The sequence below is a fragment of the Salmo salar genome, chromosome 09 (genome assembly GCF_965601325.2).
Source record: "Salmo salar chromosome 09, fSalSal1, whole genome shotgun sequence".
NCBI lineage: Eukaryota > Metazoa > Chordata > Actinopteri > Salmoniformes > Salmonidae > Salmo > Salmo salar.
In genome coordinates this window covers 136,094,485-136,112,489 of record NC_138299.1, presented here as the reverse complement: position 1 = coordinate 136,112,489, position 18,005 = coordinate 136,094,485, and the positions used below count along the sequence as shown (strand labels likewise).

At 46.8% G+C, this 18,005-nt stretch overlaps 1 protein-coding gene across 2 annotated transcripts; it reads left to right on the top strand.

The window, feature by feature from the left end:
- Positions 1-823: 823 nt before the first annotated feature.
- wdr81 (WD repeat domain 81) lies at positions 824-17,950 on the top strand. 2 transcript variants are annotated; one of them, XM_014214600.3, is made up of 12 exons: positions 824-970; positions 3,019-3,527; positions 3,739-7,322; positions 10,014-10,121; positions 10,412-10,614; positions 10,855-11,036; positions 12,169-12,334; positions 12,536-12,701; positions 12,824-13,657; positions 13,859-14,004; positions 14,332-14,514; positions 15,482-17,950. In XM_014214600.3, the coding sequence occupies exons 2-12, from the start codon at positions 3,175-3,177 to the stop codon at positions 15,806-15,808; spliced, it is 6,252 nt and encodes a 2,083-aa protein (XP_014070075.1). In that variant the 5' UTR covers positions 824-970; positions 3,019-3,174; the 3' UTR covers positions 15,809-17,950. The 2 variants fall into 2 exon arrangements, with proteins under 2 accessions (XP_014070075.1, XP_014070077.1); XM_014214602.3 differs by having other exon boundaries at positions 842-1,061.
- Positions 17,951-18,005: the final 55 nt, after the last annotated feature.

The window sequence follows — 18,005 nt, the reverse complement described above, 5'->3', positions numbered from 1 at the left end:
TTATGAAAACTTGAAATCAGCCCTAATTAATCGGCCATGCTGATAAATCGGTTGACCTCTAATAAAAGTTATCCTGTTCAAGCTTTTGTGCCAAATACATTATGATGTTACAGGTGTCAAGCTTATGGGCATGTGGCAGCAGTGTGTAGGAGGGATGTTCCTAGGTGTGAAAAGTGTATGGAAGGGCATGAGACAAAGAAATAGGTAGCATTGTGGAAATTAATGGTATGTGTTAATTTTTCGGGGTGCCGATGGGGCTGGGGATCAGAAATGTCCAGTGCGAAAGAGGCAGGTTGAGGTTTCCAGGGTTAGAGTAGTGTAGAAGTTGTTATATAGTGAAGAAAGTAGAGGAAGATGGGAGGGATCCTGAAAAGAGGTGATGTGAGTAGTAGATCTGTACCAGTACAGAGGGATAAACCAACAAGTGATATATGTTTCAGTAATATTGGATTTTTTGCATTCATAGCAATGGCTATTAACTGTACTGTAGGGATGGAACAGTAAGTCGCAGAAAATGTAGGTTGTGGTAGCAGCTGCAGAGTTATTTGGGTGTTGACTTGACGTCAGAAGAGCTACAGGGTGTGTTAAGTGGTGGTGTCCCATCCTTTCAGGCTGTTGGCCTGAAGTAGGACTAAATAGATGTAAATAGTGGAGTATGTTTATTTTTTTGTGAGTGTAGTGTTAGATGGTAGGGTATTTATTTATTTTAAAGTAAAGTATAGGAGAGTTATACTCCAGTCTAGTAGGTGGTGGTAATGCAACGTTTTATTGGATGCCAACTGCCGTTAAACCGTATCGAAGAAGAAGAAGAAGAAGAAGAAGAAGAAGAAGAAGAAGAAGAAGAAGAAGAAGGAATCACATGAGCGCGCACGGAATAGGGAAGGGGGTCACGTGAGTTATCGGATTCAAAACATCCTCGGCTGGCTACTTCTTTCCTGTTACCCAATTAACCGAAGTTGCTTCTGAAAGAGTGAGTACACTTGTGCATCCACTCAAATAGAACATCCGAATTTATTTCGGACTCAGTATGGAACCAGACGTTGTATAAGTTACTGTCACAGGTACGTGAGGAGCTCATACAAGCTAAGGTAGCTAGCAAGATAAATAGGGAGCTAAGTTAGGTAGGCTGCTTGCAGCTAGCTAACGTTAGCTAATGAAATTGCTCGCAATCTTTTAGTCGTGTATTTTAAGTTAGCTAGCGAGTGTCTCGCTGAATGCATTTCAGTTTCTGTGTATGCATTATTATAAAGTTTCGTAGGACTCGGAGACTGAAATTGAATACTTTTAGTTAGTTAGCTCACTAGCTAGTTACAACACTGACATTGCTAGTACTATACCAAAGATGGTGGATACATGAAGGTAGTTCATTAAGGCCGTTTACCATGGAAGAAAACGGTATGTATTCCATAGACACTAAAGCAATGGCACCTGAGTCTTGTTTACTTAGCTGTTTTATTGACTTTCATTGAACCAGAAAAAAACAGCGAGTGGTGTCTCGCTTCCTCTTCTGTCTCTGGTACCACTCTCGTTTAATAATGTCTATGCAAGACTGGTTACTACTACATGCCGCGCCAACTGCCATTGAGGCTGCTAACGCTGTCTCTGGCCCACACTCCAGCACATTAGGTGGCGGTAACGAAATGCACCAACGTTGAATGTCAACCGCCGAAAACCCCCCACCAAAGAAGGATTTTAACTTTAAAAGACCTGCTGGAAAGCAGTACTCGGCAGGCGGGGCAAACGACACTGGCAGTGTCCTAGCTCAGGGGTTCTCTAAACTCGTTTCGGGGGCCCCTCTGGGTGCCCGTTTTGGGTTTTGCCCTAGCACTAGACAGCTGATTGAAACAATCCAAGCTTGATGATGAGTCAGTTATTTAAATCTGTGTCGTGCTTGGGCAAAACCCAAAAGGTGCACCCAGGGAGGGGCTCCAGGACCTAGTTTGGGAGACTCTGTCCTAGCAGTCTCAATGGGAGACCCTGTCCTAGCTAGCTAGCAGTCTCAATGGGAGACCCTGTCCTAGCTAGCTGGCAGTCTCAATGGGAGACCCTGTCCTAGCTAGCTGGCAGTCTCAATGGGAGACCCTGTCCTAGCTAGCTGGCAGTCTCAATGGGAGACCCTGTCCTAGCTAGCTGGCAGTCTCAATGGGAGACCCTGTCCTAGCTAGCTGGCAGTCTCAATGGGAGACCCTGTCCTAGCTAGCTGGCAGTCTCAATGGGAGACCCTGTCCTAGCTAGCTGGCAGTCTCAATGGGAGACCCTGTCATAGCTAGCTGGCAGTCTCAATGGCAGTAGTAAGTGATGCGTGGCATGTAGACAGTTCTCGTCTCATTAGGCTAAGCTCTGCTCACATGACTCTCCTACTGCCTATGCAATGGCTCAGTGGAAGATGAAGTGTAATAATAACTAGCAGCTGTCACTTCATATTCCTTCATTTTCCACGGAGCTTTCACTTGTTGCACTTGGGTTGATTAGCTGGCAGGATCAATTTATTTATTTGAAAAGCCACTAGATAGGCAGTAGGAGAGTCACTTGAGTAGAGCTTAGCCTAACGAGTAAAGTTGACAACCTCACAGCTCAAATCAAATTTTATTTGTCACGTGCTTTGTAAACAACCGGTGTAGACTAACATTGAAATGCTTTCCAACAATGCAGAGAGAAAGATAACACAAGGAATAAATACACAATGAGTAACGATTACTTTATACAGTACCAGTACCGAGTCAATGTGCAGGGGTACGAGGTCATTGAGGTAGATATGTACAGTACATATGGGTAGGGGTAAAGTGACTAGGCAACAGGATAGATAATAAGCAGTAGCAGCTTAGCTATCATTCATGTCAGCAGCACCACCCCTGGACAAGCTCACTCGTTAGTTTTAGTGTATAATGAAAAGTATTTTTTTTCTATGCAGATTTATATCTTATTTAAAGCATTAAAACCAGGTCCGTCTTACTGAAATTCTGTTTAAAATTGTAATGCAACTTGATCATTTATATTCTGTTTCAAATGTCTTCACAGGAAACATTCAGACACAACCCCGCTCCTACATGTCAGCACTTACTCCTTCCATGGAAGGGTGAGAGAGAGTCATCCTCTGTGCTGATAGTGAGGAGGGAGTGGGACGACAGCAGGACAGTGTGACTCCTGTCTATCAGGCCTGAAGCGTAGGTCACCATGGAGTGGCTAGTGTCGGCTGTAGAGAAGGACCTTGGGGTGGATCGTCGGCAGCTAGGTCCAGGGCCCCGGCCTCAAGAGCTGGTGGCCCTGGTCCCCACCCGCTGGGTGATGGGCCTAAGGGAGAGGAGGGTCATCCGTTGTGCCCGTTCAGAGAGCGCCAGTGAAGCAGAGATTCGCACTTACCTCCAGTGCTCCCTTGTGAAGCTGCCTCCTGGCTGGACCCGAGTGTGCATCCAGGGCCTAAGGAAGATCAAGCTGAGCTACAGGCTGGCAAGGGACCCAGGCTGCCAACTAGTCTCCCAGGATTCTTTCATGAAGACCATGCAGGGTGTATCACAACGTAATTTCAGGTATTTTTCCAGTTTTAATTGCATAAATACTTTAATTGTGAAATAACAACATTATACAGTATTTTAAGAATTTCAATATAAGTTCAAATGTTAAACTCCTAATAAATTAATTGTAAAATGTGTCCCTCAAAATGTAATACATTTATGGATATGTCTAATAAAACATGGTTGAGAGTCGCTACCGTACTCATGTGTTTTGGTCCTTTCACAGAAATCTGTGGTGCGATGCTCATCACAGCCACGTGCAGCCCTATTCAGGGGCTACGGAGCAGATGCATGTAGCAGCCATAGATGCAGTGCGACAAGCGCTGCAGAAGCTCTTCTGCTCTACATTTGTCTCCATCCCCGTGTCGCCATCCCTCTCCCCTGCCAGAGATAAGGACAAAGACAACCCATTCTCCCCAAGCAGCTCCTCCTCTAAGCACCCCTCAGACCAACTGTGTCCTAACGTCCTCCCTGCTGAGTGCCTACTAGAGTCAGCAGAGATGCTCTACGTGGTTCTCCCATACACCCAGTACTCACTCCATGACATCGTCACCTACAGCCCAGCCAAGCTGGCCAACAGCCATGCCAAAGTGCTGTTCATCCTCTACCAGTTACTGATCGCGTTGCGGGCCTGTCAGGCGTCGGGGCTGTCCTGTGGAGAGCTCTCCCTGCAGGACATAGCGGTGGACGAACAGCTCTGCAGCCGCCTCAAGGTCACCCTGGCCCATTATGAAGTGCTGGGGGACGACAGAGAGGCTGACTGCTATGTTACTGAGGGACAAGTGCCAAGAAGCATCAAGGCGAGGGACCAGGGCCAAGGTGTGTACAGTGACCGTGATAAGAGGCTGTGCAGAGATTGTTTTGATGAGCTCAAGTCCTTGGTCCTGGACTGGGTCCATGGTAGAGTCAGCAACTTCCGCTACCTGATGGAGCTGAACCGGTTAGCTGGACGGAGGGAGGGAGACCCTAACTACCACCCGGTCCTGCCCTGGGTGGTGGACTTCACTGTGCCATATGGGAGGTTCCGCGACCTCAGGCGGTCCAAGTTCAGGCTGAATAAAGGAGACAAACAGCTGGACTTTACCTATGAGATGACCAAAGAAGCCCTTGCAGCAGCGGTGGCTAATGGAGGTGGGGCAGTCAGTATTATAGGAGACCTGGGTCTGGGTGGATCTGTAGGTGCCGGTGGTTCAGGGCTGTCTGAACACCTACATGTGCCCCATCACATCTCAGACGTGTTGTCAGACATCACCTACTACGTCTACAGGGCCCGGCAGACACCCAAGTCAGTGCTGTGCAGCCACGTCAGGTCTCAGTGGGAACCGAACGAATACCCAGCCAGTATGGAACGCATCCAGAGCTGGACCCCGGATGAGTGTATCCCAGAGTTCTACACAGATCCCTCTATATTCCGCTCCATCCACCCTGACATGCCGGATCTGGAAGTTCCCCCGTGGTGTAACTCCTGTGAGGAGTTCATTGAGGTTCACAGATGCCTCCTGGAGAGCCGAGAGGTGTCTCAGCAGCTGCATTACTGGATAGACCTGACGTTCGGCTACAAGCTGTCCGGTAAAGAAGCCGTCAAGGCCAAGAATGTGTGCCTGCACCTGGTGGACAACCACACCCATCTGACCAGCTACGGGGTGGTCCAGCTGTTTGACCAGCCCCACCCGCCCCGCCTTGCCCCTTACCAGTACTCGCCACCTGAACCCCCTCTCCTGGGCCCCGCCACTCTCAATGTGCCGCCTCTACAGATTCCACCGCTAGATGCCATGGTGGACGGAATGGTCCCAGAGGCCATGGGGTGTGAGTCCAGTGGCTGGACCATGGTGGACCGAGATGAAGAGCTAGAACAAGGTATGGAGGCTCTGGACTCACTCAGTGGAGGGACCTCCACTGGCACCTCCACTACCTCCTCTGTCCCTCTACCTCTCATCAGCACCGCAAGGTCTGGGGGGAAGACTGGAGGAGAGCACCCAGCCATGGTGGTGTCCCAGTCTCCCAGCTCTTTCCCTGGGGAGGGGACAGCAGGTAATGCCACCAGTGCCCTGGGCTCTGGCATACGCAGTGCCATGCTACAGAGAGGGGGCATCATAAACAAGAAGCACGGAGAGGGGAGTTTGAGTGGTGCCACCAACACAGAGGACTTGAAGATCACCCTGCCTGAGGGCTTCAGCCCCCTTCAACCTCTGGAAGAGCTGGAGAAACTCAATAACTTCCTGGTGAAGAGCCTGCATGCAGAAGTCTGGCACCAGTCTGACTCCAGGAAGGAGAGGACAGGAGCTCCACAATGTCTCCCCTCGCTAGCAGAACTCTACCAGAGGGACATGCAGGCTCTGGGCGTCCTCATAGCAGAGATCTTCTACTCGTCTAAACTGCGGGGTGTGAAACCAGGCACCCCCCTGAGTGAGCGCTTCCAGGCTGTGATAAAGCTATGTTCGGCCAGCCTGCGTGACGTGCCCCTGCCTCTGCATCACGCTCTGGAGACACTGCTACATCTACGCCAGCACTCCTCCAAAGCCAACGTAGAGAAACCATGTGGTCCTCCACCTCTTCTTTTTAAATACGACCCCATTTATGAGGGTCTCCCGCCCCCAAACCCCTGTCAGTTACTGAGCCCCATCCTCTCCCCGTTGCCTTTCCCCACATATTTCCCTGCCCTCCACCATTTCATCTACTCCTACCATTCCAAGATGGAGACCACCTGCAGCCTTCAAGGTCGTGATGTGGTCTTCCACCTATGGCAGCAGCTGGAGACACTGTTACAGGGAGTCATCACAGCTGAGGGGCTGGAGATCCTCCTGCCCTTTGTGCTGGCGCTCATGCTAGAGGAGTCTACTGCTGTGTATGCTGCCTGGTACCTGTTTGAGCCCATCTCTAGGGTACTCGGGCCTCGAAACGCAGCCAAGTATCTCCTGAAGCCCTTGGTCAGTGTGTATGAGAACCCGCGGTGCCTCAGAGGTCGCTTCTACCTCTACACAGACTGCTTTGTTCTGCAGTTGATCGTCAGACTGGGTCTGCAGGCCTTCCTGTCCAGCCTCCTGCCACACGTGCTCCAGATCATATCTGGCTTCGAGAGCTGCAGCTCGGGCTCTGAGCCCCAATGGGAGGCCAGCAAAGGCCTGAGGGGAGGGGCATGTGACCTAGGAGAGGAGGAGGAGGACTACCAGGAAGGCAGGCTGTCCTCAGGCTCTGTGAGTGGGAAGGTGGGAGGGGGCAGTGGAGGGGCTGGGGGTGTAGGAGTGGGGGGAGACCCAGGGCTGGTGGACTACTCCTCAGGTATCAGCCTCAACGACCAAGTGTTCCTCTCAGAGGGGGAGGACTTCCAGAATGGCTTCTACGTCAACAATGGAGCAGGGGGAGCCGCTGGGGGGAAACTGCAGAGCCAGAACTCAGCAGCAGGAGGCAACGAGCAGGACCAGGAGTCTTTGAGCGTGGGGAGACTGAGCGACAAGAGCAGCACCAGCGAGGTCTCTATCGGAGACGCCGACTCCACTCGGGACCGAGCCAGTCTGAAGTCAGCTGACAGCAGCCAGGACCTGAAGCAGGCCAGCGAGGGAGAGGAGGGAGGGGAGCTGGAGGAGGAGACTGAGACTGAGGAGGGGAAGGAGAGAGGGACAGGGGAGGGCAGTGGTCCCAGCCTAGAACTGACTCTATCTGGCTGCACAGAGGACACAGTGGCCACCCTGGAGGAGGAGTTTGTCAATGGCATGGAGCTGGAGGACGCACAGAAAGACATGGTGGAGGAGGAGGAGGATGAGCATGACTCTTCAGAGGACTCGGAAGAGAAAGAGCACAAGATCCTTCTAGGTGAGATTCTACTGACATACCATAACCACACTGTGTGGTGTCTGTTAGACACTGGAGCAGCCTGCCAGGGATGTTGGACTCAGTGTCTAGCTGGCCACTGTGGACCACAGGAGGTTGGTGGCACCTTTTAATTGGGGAGGATGGAATTGTGGTAATGGCTTGAGTGGAATGGTATCAAACGCATGGTTTCCATGTATTTGATTCCATTTGCTCCTTTCCAGCCATTATTATGAGCTGACCTCCCCTCAGCAGCCACCACTGCTGTGGACATGTAGGTTGGTGTGTAGACACTGAAGACACTACCTGTGGTTTGGTTGTAGCCCTTGCCAATGTTTGTGATGACGGTTTTGTCGACCAATGTGGTTTCACTGTTGAAGGGTCCGACATGCATTGCTCCCGAGTTAGACAAAGAGGTGTAGAATGCCACCTTGGGTCTGACTGCCCAGCGGACGCAGGAGAGAACACAACATGAACAATTCTAACTATTGTTCAATTCATCCTGTTTGTTCAATAAATCATGTTGAATGGGATTTATTGAACAATAGTTACAATTGTTTGCGTAAAATTGGTATTAAATTCACATCTGTTTTACCTGCATTCTGTCTTCAGATCCCATACCTGGCTCTCACTGGTCGTCATTCTGGCATCCAAGGCTAAAATGACAAAGAAAAAAGACATTCAACATTGAGAAACAATTAGGCCTATTTGCTCCAAAGTGCACTTGAAAGACATCCCACTGTCGCAGTCTGAAATATGCCCTACCCTTGAATGTTTGTAGCAAATATCTGATGTATGAATGCCTAGACTGTTACTACAGATCTTTTTATTCTACCATCACCCCTAAAGTAGTCTTACTATAATATCACCCCTAAAGTAGTCTTACTATAATATCACCCCAAATGATGGGGTGATATTTAATGATGTTAAATAGACCTAATGTTCCATTGTTCACATTTTCAACTTCTAACGAGAGTTCCAGTAAAATAATCTTTGCTGTTTTGTGTGGAAAAAAGGTTTTCGGACTGACAGTAAACAGTCATATGATATCAACCCAATCTGTGGGTGAAAATGCGCTTTGGTCATGAAGTTTCACTTCCTTATGTTTATAAAATGCATGTTGCCTAGAAAAATAGGATTCTTCATGTTCGGGATCGTTCAGTGCGGTGTTGCTCTAACACATTAACATTATATCAGTTGAGAGAGAGCTGAGGATTTTGCATTTTGTGGTCATCTTCAAAGTTGTTTCCGCGGGTCGCATAAAGATAAGTTATCATGACACAATCTGAATAAAATATAAAAGGCTTTGAAAATATAACGCTTGTTATACACTGACATTTCAGAGATACGCTTGTTATACACTGACATTTCAGAGATACGCTTGTTATACACTGACATTTCAGAGATACGCTTGTTATACACTGACATTTCAGAGATACGCTTGTTATACACTGACATTTCAGAGATACGCTTGTTATACACTGACATTTCAGAGATACGCTTGTTATACACTGACATTTCAGAGATACGCTTGTTATACACTGACATTTCAGAGATACGCTTGTTATACACTGACATTTCAGAGATACGCTTGTTTTTATTGAGAAATAATCTAAAAAGAACAGGAATTTCAAATGAACATGAAAAGCATAAACTAAAATCTGAAAATACTACATGTTATGTCTAACAATAAATATTGTTTTTTTTTTAATGCCCTACTGATTGGAGAAGAAAGATGAGTTCAACGGGAAAGTGAGCCTGTCAGGTAGCCACTAGCTGAAATTCTTGCACAGAATATTGATTTAGTCACTAATTCTGGCCATCCTACTATAGATTATCTTAACATCTTCAACTGTTTTAAAAGTCATATGTTCTCTCACGTCACTCCTTGACTACAGTAGATGTATCATACACATGCACACTGCGGATGATAAGCACCTTTGGTTTGAGTTGGTTTGCAGTGGTGCTCCCTTCAGTGTAAGTCCTATGGTGACAGATTACCTGTGTTCTCTCTTCAGCTCCTCCACCTGTTTCTCACTGTCCCTCAATTTGGCCTCCATGTTTCTCAGCTCCACTGTCTGTTCCACCACCATGTTTCTCAGCTCCGTCCAGATGTCAGGGCTGGTACTTTCGCTCCCTTTGACCCTCCCTCCACTATCCCCCTGAGCCCATGCCCCAGACAGACAGACCAGCAACACCAGCAGCACCCTTCATTCTTAAACAATGCCTTGTCATGAAATCTCTACAGTAGTTTACTGGGTGATATGCTTTATACACATTCAGAAAAGACCATGTTGAATGCTACAGTGCTGGACTTTGCCCTGGACAAATGTAGCCTGAAATCCAGACCTATTGTTTTGGTAACATTATGCTCCTTCTATTCTTTTAAACCAAACAATGTTTGGAGTGGAATATTTTCACAAACACTTAAACCTAGGCTAGGAAAAATGATTACTGAACTTTACCCCCACATGAACAGGCAGCAGAGTAAGTTTTTGTTGCTCAGTGTGTTTTGATATCTCATCCCCCCACTGGGAATGGGCTTTGGCAGAGGCGATGGGGATTTTGTAAGGAGAGATTGGAAAGCTTTTTCCTCCAGAACCCAAATCGATTAGCAAGAGATTTGGTTTTGGGTGCTGAGAATATCAATTGTCAATGTTGTGTTGACTGTATATAACTGATTTCTCTCTACAGACACGGTCTGCAAGACAGTTAGATGGCTGTCTGCAAAGCTTGGACCAACAGTGACGTCTCGCTATGTGGCCAGGAATCTGCTCCGGCTGCTCACCACCTGCTACATTGGTGAGTAACTGATCAATAGTCGTCACTGAAACGACAGGATTTTAAAATACTGAGGAGTTTGCTGTAACAGGTCATACATAATATATTACAGAAAACAACTCCTGGTTATGACACAATCAGCAAGTTCATGGTTGTGCGTACTACAGAGATCCTATTCAGTTAAGATATCCATATTAAATCAGAGATTGTCATTCTATAGTGCCTACTGATGGAAATGGCAGTCTTTTTTTCCCTCAAGTTTTCCCTCAAGTTTTTCCCGCACTCTCTCTCGTCTCCCTGTAACCAATCAGGCCCGGAGAAGCACCAGTTTGTGGCTCCAGTGGCGTCGGAGGAGAGCAGCCTGGAGAGTGTTGGGATGGGCAGTGTGTATGAGAAGAAGCCTCTGGTAGGAGACCAGACAGCAGGACCAGTTCTGGACTGTCTCATCTACATCGCACACCTCTATGGAGAGCCTGTACTCACCTACCAGTACCTGCCCTACATTGGATACCTGGTAATACTGTCTTTTTATTTCATTGCCCTCGCTATGGGTGCATCCTAAATGGCTCCCTATTTAGTTCACTATTTTTGACCAGTGGCTGGTGCCATTTGAGATAGATAGATGTATAGATATTACTTAGCTTTGTATGGTAATAGACTTCAGTATTTCCTGAGAGCTCTACAGTCTCACTACTGGAGGTCCTCTATTTTGGCTCTGAGAGTTGTAACCCTGTGTGGCATGTTTTCCCCCCAGGTGTCTCCCCCTGTGTCGTGTCGTCTGAACACCCGTAAGGAGGCAGGTCTGCTGGGTGCCGTGGTTCTGACCCAGAAGATCATTGTGTTTCTGTCGGACTCCACCCTCATGGACATGCTGATGAAGATCAACCAGGACGTTCTGCTGCCCCTGCTGGACCTGCTCACCTCACCCAGGATGGGGTGGGTAAACCGCACGCACACTAACAACTCAACAAGATCTCATCGTTTCCCTTGGGAATTCAACATATTCTGGATGAACGTCTCTATTTTTTATGCATTCATTCCATGTGGTCACAGGGTTAAGTTTAGGTATTCATTCTGAGTGGTTATGACTATGGTTTGGGGAAGGCTTAAACTCATGCACCTTAATGCACCTCACAACACTCAAGGCACTTTTTACTGTAGTTTCCATTTATATACCAGAAGTTTAATGTACACTTAACGAAAATATAAATGCAAAAATGTCAGCTTTTACTGAGTTACAGTTCATATAATGAAATCATTCAATTGATATAAATTCATTAGGCCCTAATCTATAGATTTCACATGACTGGGAATACAGATACGCATCTGTTGGTCCCAGATGCCTTAAAAGAAAGGTAGGGCTGAGGATCAACAAGTCAGTATCTGGTGTAACCACCATTTGCCTCATGCAGCGCGACACATCTCCTTCACATAGATTTGATCAGGCTGCTGATTGTGGAATGTTTTCCCACTCTTCTTCAATGGCTGTGTGACGTTGCTGGATATTGGCGGGAACTGGAACACACTGTCGTACACGGCAATCCAGAGCATCCCAAACATGCTCAATGGGGAACATGTCTGAGTATGCAAGCCATGGTATAACTCTGACATTTTAGAGGCCGTTGGAGGTGGCTTATGGTAATTAAATGTTAGAGAAATTATCTGGCAAAAGCTCTAGTGGACATTCCTACAATCAGCATGCCTATTGCACGCTCCCTCAACTTGAGACATCTGTGGCATTGTTGTGACAACTTCTTGAAATGCCACACCAGGTAGATGGATTATCTTGACAAAAGAGAAATTCTCACTAACAGGGATGTAAACAAAAAAAACATTTTAGGGAAATAAGCTTATTGTGAAAATGGAAAATTCTGGTATCTTTTATTTCAGCTCATGAAACATGGGATCAACACTTTACATGTTGTGTTTTATATTTTTGTTCAGTGTTACATTGGACCTTGGAGACGGAAATGTTTTTTTCCCACATAAATTGACATGGTGTTACATTGAGTTGAAATCGACAATGTGAAACAGTTCTATTGAATCTGCCACTCTGTTCTGTCCTCAGGTTCCCCAGTGGAGTGCAGACACGTTCGGCTGTGTGTCTGAAGACCCTCAGCCTGATGGCACTCATCTGTCTGCGCATCGGCAGGGAGATGGTGCAGCAACACATGGTAGAAACCCTGAAACGCTTCTTCACTGTCTTCTCCCTGCTGCAGTGCCTACAGGGACAGGTAAACACTGGCCTTACTGGAGAACAGACAGTCTGACACTGTATATATTAAAAACAAAAATGTTTAAGTGAAGTTAGGCTGGTCAAAAGCCAGGAAATTCAAATGTATTAGTTTTGATATGTGAGCTCAGTCTTTTAGCATATGTTAAATGGTGAGACTTTTATTTCATTCCCTTGTTCTGTCCTCTCCTCTGTGGTGTAGATGGAGAGCGCCCCCCGCAGGGAGGTGGGAGAATACATCTTGTTGGACGTGTGTACGCCGGACGGGTCAGAGGTGACGTGTGAGTTGGGGGTTCTGGAGGAACTGCAGGCCGTGTTTAACCCTGAGATGGCATACGCCTCCTACATCCCCTTCTACTGCCTCATAGGTGACACACACACACACAAACCAGTTTATAAATACATACAATCCATCTTAAAATCTGAATTCTTCATGTACCTTATATGTCCTTAATGGTACTCAAAGCATTGTGTCCTTTGGCCCTTCAAGGTGATGTAGCGATCCGTAAGCTGGTTTCCAACCACGAGCTGGTCTGGAGTTTAGCCCAGTCCTACCACTCCAGGGTGAGCCCTGGCAGTCCTAATGCCAACCCCCCAGCAGGGTCCAAGGACAGGGTAGAGATGCCCCACTCCCCAGGTCTGGGACGCCATGTGGGCCGCAGCCCATTCCCTGCCCCCTACAGCTCCTCCACACCCCTGGGCTCAGACACCCTCCCAGAGTCAGGCACCTTTGGCAGCCATCTGGTGGGCAACCGCATCCAGGTGGCCCGGGACTCTGAGCCAGGGTGTGGGAGCCCCAACCTGGGCTCGTTAGACAACTGGGGTCACCCCCGGCCAAGTCATACTCAGCCTGTCATCACATCTGCCTCCACTTTCACCACTCCATCCCTGGGCCCCTCCTTCTCCTCTTACTCCTGGATGGTGGGTCCTACCCCCGAGGACAGCGCTCTGAAGCAGGAGCTCCCTCGCAGTGGCCGCTCCCTGCAGGGCAACTGGCTGGCCTACTGGCAGTATGAGATCGGTCTCAATCAGCAGGATCCCCACTTCCACTTCCACCAGATCCGCCTGCAGAGCTTCCTGGGCCATTCGGGTGCGGCTAAGTGTTTGGCACCACTGGCTGGAGAGGACTACTTTCTGTCTGGCAGCAAGGACAAGACGGTGAAGCTGTGGCCCCTCTATAACCACGGCGACGGGACGCGGGAGGTGGAGCCAAGGCTGACCTACACGGATCATAAGAAGTCTGTGTTCTATGTTGGCCAACTGGAGGCGCTCCAGGAGGTGGTCAGCTGTGACGGCACCGTGCACCTCTGGGACCAGTTCACAGGTCAGTGGGGAGGAGACCTTTTCAGTTGAATCTCTGATTCTGTTCTGTTGGAGTACACAATGTTTTCCATTTAACCGAGTGATATTTATTTTAATACCACTACATATTTAATTAGAATTAATAAGAAATGAGTTAAATAAAATGTGAAAGCTTCTGAACATACAGTATTGGGACATAAAGCTCTTCTCTCTGTGTGTCCAGGTAAACAGATCCGCTCCTATGAGGCCCTGGATGGAAAGAACCCCATCACAGCAGTGACCACCATGCCTGCTCCTCACTGTAGTGTGGTGTTTGGCAGTGCAGACTCTGTCCTCCGCTTCATCGACCCACGCAAACCGGGCCTGCAGGTACCTACCAAACCCAGCTGGAGAAGAACTACCCTGCTCACTTCTTCCCTGTTTAGTCTCTATCCGTTTTATGTTAATCTTGTGGTCTGGTCAAAAGTAGTGCACTATGTAGGGGATAGAGTGCCATTTGGGATGGAACCATGATTTTCTTTCTATCCCATGTTATTGATCAGTGTAATGGAAAATAATAGCTTTTCCCTATTGCTGCTTCTCTGTCTATTCTTGGCCTGCCAGAGACGATGCTCTTCCCATAAATATAGAACACTCTTATTTATACACTTATGCTTATATTGTCTATGGCTTTCCCTGTGTCCTCCCTCTGGACAGCATGAGTTCCGGCTGGCGTACAACAACGTGAGTGCCGGTCTGATCCGCTACCTGGCCGTGAGCCCCGGAGGGCGCACCGTGGCTGCAGGCTTCTCCTCTGGCTTCATTGTGCTGCTTGACGCACGCACAGGTCTGGTGCTGAGAGGTTGGCCTGCTCACGAGGGAGACATCCTGCAGATTAAGGTGGGTGTGTGTGTTCAGTCTGTGTATATTGGTAATTTCACAGTGACTATTGCTAGAGCAATGGTTCCAAATAAATACACATTCATGTTCCCGTTGGATAGTGATTATTCTTTACTGCGGTTAGCTATTGGATTTCACCAGCAGCATAAACACAGGATATTGAGAGATATGAAGTGGACCTTGTCTCCTAGCACTGACTGCTCCCACTCTCTCACACAGTCAGTTATTTGGCCTGCGGAGCTTTGGTGCATAATGGGTCTTTTCCCATCAACATGTTTCTGCTGCTAGACATGCTGGCTATGTCCCAAATGGCACTTTTCTCTCCCCTTTGGGCCCTGGTCAACAGTAGTGCACTATACAGGGAATAGGATGCCATTTCAGACGCAGCCACTATCTCTGGCCAGTCAGTCCTTCACATGCTCCTCAGGGAGTATGTAGGGCTATGAAATGTTCAGCGGTCAGTCCGCTGATATAAACAAGAGGCAGAGTTGCAGCTTACTGTTTTATTCTGCTGTGGTGAAATTTTAACGTGAGTCAAGTGACAGTTGTACCCAGAGGGTTTGTTCAGAAGCAGTCAACAAAGCACTAGAGCTGAGCAAACTTGATTTAGCCCTGATTGGTGGGGTCAAGGATTGTCTCTGGCTTTAGAGGCTCAAGTTCAGGTAAATATGGACAGGAGTTACTCATTAGAAATGCTATACTGAGTCTCACTGGTCCATCCAGAAATGACCCAGACTCCTCATTGCTGTAATATTTAAGTATTACTCTCAGTACTCATATTTGAGGTGCGCCTTTGGCGGGAAACTCCTCAATCTAACACACCTCCATACCACTGATGATAGAAATGTCTTGGCAAAGAATATTAGGACACAAGTGCTATTTGTCATCCAGTTGTGTGGGTGTTTGTGTAAACACACAAGATGCCCTGTTGCTGTGCTATCTGACTGTGCTCCTGTGTATTTTGCAGGCTGCTGGGGGAAATCTTATCATCAGTTCGTCCACTGACCACACTCTGACCGTGTGGAAGGACCTGGAGCACAAGCCCCTCCACCAGTACAAGTGTCCCTCCGACCCGGTCCATGCCTTCGACCTGTACGGGGCAGAGATCGTGGCGGGCACCTTGGCCAACAAGATAGGGGTGTACTCCATGATGAACATCTCTGCCAGCCCGGCCAGCAGCACCAAGCTTAGCTCAGAGAACTTCCGTGGGACCCTCACCAGCCTGGCTGTGCTGCCCACCAAGAGGCTCCTGCTGCTGGGTTCAGAGAACGGGGCCATCAGGCTGCTAGCTTAGGGGCTAACGCACTGGCTCAGCTAGCTATTGATTCTGCTGTTGACTTTTGCTGAAGGTGTCCTAGTCCTAAAGCCTTTTGCCTGTATCCTGAGCCTCTCAGCTCCTCCCTGTGTGGGATCGAGGCTAGACCCACTGAGGCAAGTGGTGGGGTCCTCAAAACGTCCTTTTACAATGGTGAGGGAGAGAGGAGCACCAAGACAGTAGTTATGAGCCTCTAACTGAGAGCACTTTGCTTGTCTTCTCTGCTGTAGTCAACGACCAAAATAAAGATTAAGTGTTGTCACTGTCGAGGATAGATCTACCGTACGGGGCAACAAAACACTTGATTATGACTATCTATAGATCTTATATTATAAAGAAGATTCTTATCTGTGACTAGGTCAATATTCTGTTCAAAAGAATGGATCTGAGGAACTGCTCAGGAAGGTGGAGCCTAAAATGGCTCTGATGTAGTGTTTGCCCTTTCCAAATAGATGCATACCTACCAACCAAAAAGACTGACATTTCACACACCTAAACATGCCATCATTCTCTCCCTGACATTAGATTGCACCAGATGCACTGAATAACTATGCAGTATTCGTAGATAAAATAAATAAAAATGTAAGTCTGTTTGCCATGTCTTTCTAAAGAAGTAATGCTTTCTCTCACCTTTATTTCATTTAGAGAAAAAAATGTAAACCTACACAAGACCTTTTCATTTGACAGTGTTCGTGCATCTTCTCCAGTTTAAGGCTTGACGAGAGGGACGGCGGTCACAATGTGATTCTTCAGCCTGTTATTGCTGTGTGACATGGTCAAATCCTACTGCACAATAAGGAGCGCCATCATCAAGCTATTCTCATAGATCACATTTTAAGATTATTATTTTACAATGAATCAGTGGTTTAATATTAGTGTTATTTCTTTTGAAAAACCCTAAACCATGGTTGCCGAAAGATTAAAATGTTGATAGGAATAATCAGTTTGTGTGATATAGGCCTAATTAAAGAGAAGGTTGATTTGATGTAATGTATCATGATGAAACCAACTCAGACATTAAGCAAGCAATGTGTTTGGACTCTTGTCCATAACATAGACTAGTCAGCATAGCCAAGACACAATTTACTTTTATAATGTAATAATTATGCCTTGTATGTAATCACAAATTGGCAGTGTAAGAAAGAATGTCAAGAAAAAGCCATTTAAAAATATATATATATATTAATTTGTGATTGAAACTAACTCCTAATGTATTTTAAGTACTTCGGTGGAGGCATTTGTTATCTGACCCAATTTTGTATGTACCTTGTTATCCTGTTGCCAATGTTTTCACTCTTGTTGTTGGTCAACCTTCAAGACAGCCTACTCTGCTCACAAGGGTGTCTGCTCTTCTTCACGTTTATGACGTGCATTACCATCCTTGACCTTAACACAATCCTATAGTTGATTTTAGGAGAGGAACGTCAACCTTGGCTCATCCATTTGTTTAACAGGCCACAAGTGTCACCGTGTTCCCACGAGGCTTACTCACTCAGATTTTTTTTTTTTTTATGTTTCCTGTGACTTTTGTATTCTAATAATAAAAAATGTACTTTGTTTTCAAAAGGAATCAAGTAACACCTTGATATTCAGAAAAAGGTCAAACTGATATCCATTACAACATTTTGATGAGAAGTACACAAATAAAGTGCTTATTTTATTTAACAGGTTTAATAAAATATTACCTACACAATGTGCTTGTTTCAGGTTTTTACATAAATCAAAAATGTCTGTCCAATGTCAGTCTTCACCAAATCTTATTCTCTCATTCTCCTCTCTGTTGCAAGTGACTCCGAGTGAGCAATATTCTTGGTTTTTATTGGACAAAGTCCCCTCTTGATTTTTGTAGAAAAATGCCTGTCAGCTCAGCTGCAGTCATGTGATCTGATAACACCTCTTTATGTTGAGTGGTAAAAAGATTTGTCTTATGCAGTGTAGCGACATTCAGATTTTGTCAGGTTTGGAGTTGCTCCATACCCAGATGGCTACTTCTTGTATGTACAATTGTAAATTGGGAATCAGAGATTCCATCCACATTACTTTTTATCTGCTTTTATTTATTGTCCCACACAAACACTGTTACAACTCACTAATGTAATAAAGCCATGACATGTTGCTTCACACATAGTCCTGGTGTTTCACTCTGCAGATTTGCCAGTATGCTTTGATTCTCAAT